General features: G+C 43.7%; 1 protein-coding gene across 2 annotated transcripts in view; it reads right to left on the bottom strand.

Moving 5' to 3' along the window:
- Positions 1–205: 205 nt before the first annotated feature.
- Positions 206–4,205, bottom strand: part of LOC143292047 (membrane metallo-endopeptidase-like 1) — a 274,001-nt gene continuing 270,001 nt past the window's right edge. For both annotated transcript variants that reach the window (XM_076602220.1, XM_076602219.1), the window contains exons 12-14: positions 2,765–2,860; positions 1,778–1,857; positions 206–390 (exon numbers count right to left, since the gene is read on the bottom strand). In XM_076602220.1, the coding sequence (XP_076458335.1) occupies positions 306–390; positions 1,778–1,857; positions 2,765–2,860 (261 nt within the window). In that variant the 3' untranslated portion in view covers positions 206–305. The remainder of the gene's footprint in view (positions 391–1,777; positions 1,858–2,764; positions 2,861–4,205) is intronic.

The raw sequence follows: 4,205 nt of genomic DNA on the forward strand, positions 1-4,205 counted from the left end.
CGTACAGATACCCTGATACAAAACATGCTACATAATCACACACACACACACACACACACACACACACACACACACACACACACACACACACACGAACATTTTTCACATACGCACACGCACACACATGTGGAAACGAACGAAACAAGACAAATCACTTTAGAAAATATCACATGTTTATTTCATATATATACATACATACATTGTCGTAACATAACATTCATGTCAATAATCCTATTTACATATGTACAGCAAATTATCACATGTAGTTAGTTAACGGACTAGAGTGGTGGGCAGGGCAGATTAGATCAGAACAAATCGCAGACGTCCTTGGAATTTCCGCAATGAAACGCTCGGTAGAATTCGTGGAGATTTCGCAAAGGCTCGTTGACTCTGAAACAGAAGAAAAAAATTAGAATGTGACCGCTCGCCACTGGCGAAAGCACTATAAAAGACAACGGACTTGATATAGTTTAGACGGGCGCAATAGCCGAGTGGTTAAAGCGTTGGACTTTCAATCTGAGGGTCCCGGCTTCGAATCTCGGTAACGGCGCCTGGTGGGTAAAAGGTGGAGATTTTTCCGATCTCCCAGTTCAACATATTGTGCAGACCTGCTAGTGCCTGAACCCCATTCGTGAGCATGCGCAAGCAGAAGATCAAATACGCACGTTAAAGACCCTGCAATCCAGGTCAGTGTTCGGTGGTTTATGGAAACAAGAACATAAGATAAGATAAGATAAGATAAGAATAACTTTATTATCTCCAACTGGAGAAATTTGGTCAGGTGCATTATCACAACATAGACAAGTAAAGAACATGGGGACCATAACTGTAAAAGCCAACAACAGCCCCTACAAATATTACGAAGATACAAATGTAAAAAATATCACATACATCGTTTCATACATCATCCACACACTGCAGGTAATAACTAGTATTCTTAATGTAAAAACAGAAAGAATTAAGAAACATTATTTGAATATAATTATAAACAGTGCCTACTATACTGCACATTGATTATAATAGACAGATAAGATAAGAATAAAGATGAATTGCGGAAAACCACAACCAGATAATCAGCACACACCCGCACCCCCCCACACCCACCCACCCCACACACGCGGATAACTTGATTAAACAAGAGTAATAAACATATGTTCTCAAATAAAAGCATTTCACATATTCGCTTTTAAAAAAACATTGCAATTAATACCCAGCATGCACACTCCCGAAAATGCAGAGTTGCAGCCCACGATCAAAGAAGATCTGTTTTAGGTTCACACACACACACACACACACACACACACACACACACACACACATACATGTGCTCCCTTGCAACTCTTCTACGACACACAATCTTTTTTTTTTTTCTTTTTTTTTTCTTTTCTCTCTCTCCTCTCCCATTTCGCCGATTCTATGTGGCACACACGTACTTTATTCTCAAGGTTCAAAATCGTTTTTATCCGAGAAAAACCCGATTTGGGTACATGGAGACACAAGGGAAAGACAGGCCAACGTGCAATCAATCGACCGATGAAGGAGAGAAAGAAAAGCAATGAAAAAAAAAGGGGGGTGGGGGGGGGAGCGCGGGCGGGGGGAGGGAGGTTGCGGGGGGAAGGGGGGGAAGAGAGAGAGAGAGGAAAAAAAAGAAAAAAAGAAGAAAAACCAGAAGGTAAAAATGTCACACGAGGTACACAAATGAGTGCGCACCACTGCGCGCTCATAATCCACATCATAAATACCACCATAATACATAAACATAATACAGTGGTTTCACCTGTGTTTGTTGGGCATCTGATGGTCTTTATTGACATAGTGCTGTAGGATCCCTCTTTCGCTCACTTTCTCACACTGTGTCTGGAAAAAAACAAAAAAACCCAAAAAGAATCGTAAAAGAGGGATTCGTAAAAATAAATAAGTAAATAAATAAATAAACAACTATAGACGGTCTTCGTGAGCGCCTCCGTGCACGTGTGTGTGTGTGTGTGTGTTGGGAGGGGGGGGGTGCGTGTGGGTGTAGGTGTGTGTGTGTGTAGGTGTAGGCGTGTGTAGGTGTAGGTGTAGGCGTGTGTGTGTGTGTGTGTGTGTGTGTGTGTGTGAGAGAGAGAGAGAGAGAGAGAGAGAGAGAGAGAAAGAGAGTCTCTGTGTGTGTGTGTGTGTTTGTGTGTGTGTGTGTGTGTGTGTGAGAGAGAGAGAGAGAGAGAGAGAGAGAGAGAAAGAGTGTGTGTGTGTGTGTGTGTGTGTGTGTGTGTGTGAGTCTGTGTGTGTGTGTGTGTGTGTGTGTGTGTGTGTGTGTGTGTGTGTGTGTGTGTTTCCCTGTGGTGTGTTAACAGCCTTGATCCTCTCCATGAGTTCATCCTACGTATTATACAATCATGTAAAGGAAAAGAGGCAATTAAACACAGTGAATTACAACTTTGTAAGGCTGATCTCAATCAAATAGTTATTTCTCCACATCCCACCTCCCGACCCCCCCCCCCCCCCCCCCTTCCTCCACCCCCATCTCTCTCTCTCTCTCTCTCTCTCTGTTTCTTTCGTCTACCCCAAAGAACACACAACAGATTGAGAGTTGAAGTTAACGCAAATTGATAATCATCAGAATAGAGAAGGTTGTCCATAAACGTCTTCTAGCTCTCGAAGCGCTCACGACACAAAACGAACAAACCGCACGGGTATATATATACCCAACCTATACCTACCTACGCGCACAAACACTGACGCACCCTCTCACCTCCCCCTCCCCCCCCCCCCACCGACGACCCACCTGTGCATGGGCCAGAAAGAAGAGCTGGTCAGCGGAAAGGGACAACCCCGGCAGGACCTGGTCAGTGGTCATCATTCTGTGAAATGACCCCCACGCCTGCACGAGCGCGCGCGCAAGCACGCACACACACACACACACACACACAAACCACACCACACGCGCCCGCGCGCGCACGCACACACGCACACACACACACACACACACACACACACACACATACACGCACATAAGAAGTTAATCGTCTAAAATCACAATTGACTGAAGAGCATAAAAAACGTATAATATATATGTCTTCAGTCTGACATCGAGTAATGTTACTAATGTACAACTACTATTGCTACTACCACCACTACTACTACCACTACTAAACAACCAAACTACTACTACTGATGATGATGGTGGTGGTGATGATAATGAAAACAATAGATATTTAATCTGGAGGCATCCATGAAGATAGAACGCAACTAAAACAACAACAACAACAAGAAATCCACGGACCCAACCCACATACCAATGCAGATCACCAACCAAAATTTGATGACACGTCTGATGGCTCACAACTGACATTTTCGACAACAACATTATTTCCAGGAGACGTCACTTTAACCCTTTCACCGCCAAGCTCGCATTTATGCACAGGCGTGGTAGAGGACCCATGTCACTAAAAGGTGACCCCTTCATTGGTCTGTTATACAGGAACCTACTGCTACTTAATGTTCGGTGGTAGGATAGGCCATATTTTCTATACATCGCAGGGGGAATCCCCAACTATTCTTAGCCACTGTCTTTTCTGTGTTTATACCACAAGGGAATTTTGAACTCTAAACTGACTGGCGGTGAAAGGGTTAATAACCATACGCTACACTACATCTGCCTGACAAGCATGCATAACTCTAAGTCAGTTGGGCTTTGAGTGTTTGCACACATATTTGTGTACCTATCAGACTTTGATTTCCTCTGCACGATTTTTTTTTTCCCCAGAGGACAACACATCATAATCCAATGTTGCCATGGTTTCCGTTTTCTTGTTTTCATTGCGTCAAATGACTGTGGAAGGGGAGAGAAGGGAGGGAAGTAGGGGAGGGAAGAGGAGACGCACTATTGACCCATTACAGGTCTCATACCTGTCCAACGACTTATATACTCTCGTTTACCAACAGACGCCTTCTCTAGGGGGTGAAACCGAATACTCACGACGCTGCATGTTTAAAGACAATGGAGAGAGAGAGAGAGAGAGAATCGAACCCGGTGGTATTTGCAGCGAGAAAGTCAAGTAGGCTGTCACATTAGACAAGCAAACGACGTCACGAATAATGTGGTGACAAACATTTTACTTTTGTGTGTGGATGTAGATACCAATGGACGTGAGATTTTTTTTTTTTTTTTTTTAATTGAGGCACGCCCCATCATCATACTACCGTTGAACTTGCAATGCATTGCA

The sequence above is a fragment of the Babylonia areolata genome, chromosome 18 (genome assembly GCF_041734735.1).
Source record: "Babylonia areolata isolate BAREFJ2019XMU chromosome 18, ASM4173473v1, whole genome shotgun sequence".
NCBI classification, from domain to species: Eukaryota; Metazoa; Mollusca; class Gastropoda; order Neogastropoda; family Buccinidae; genus Babylonia; species Babylonia areolata.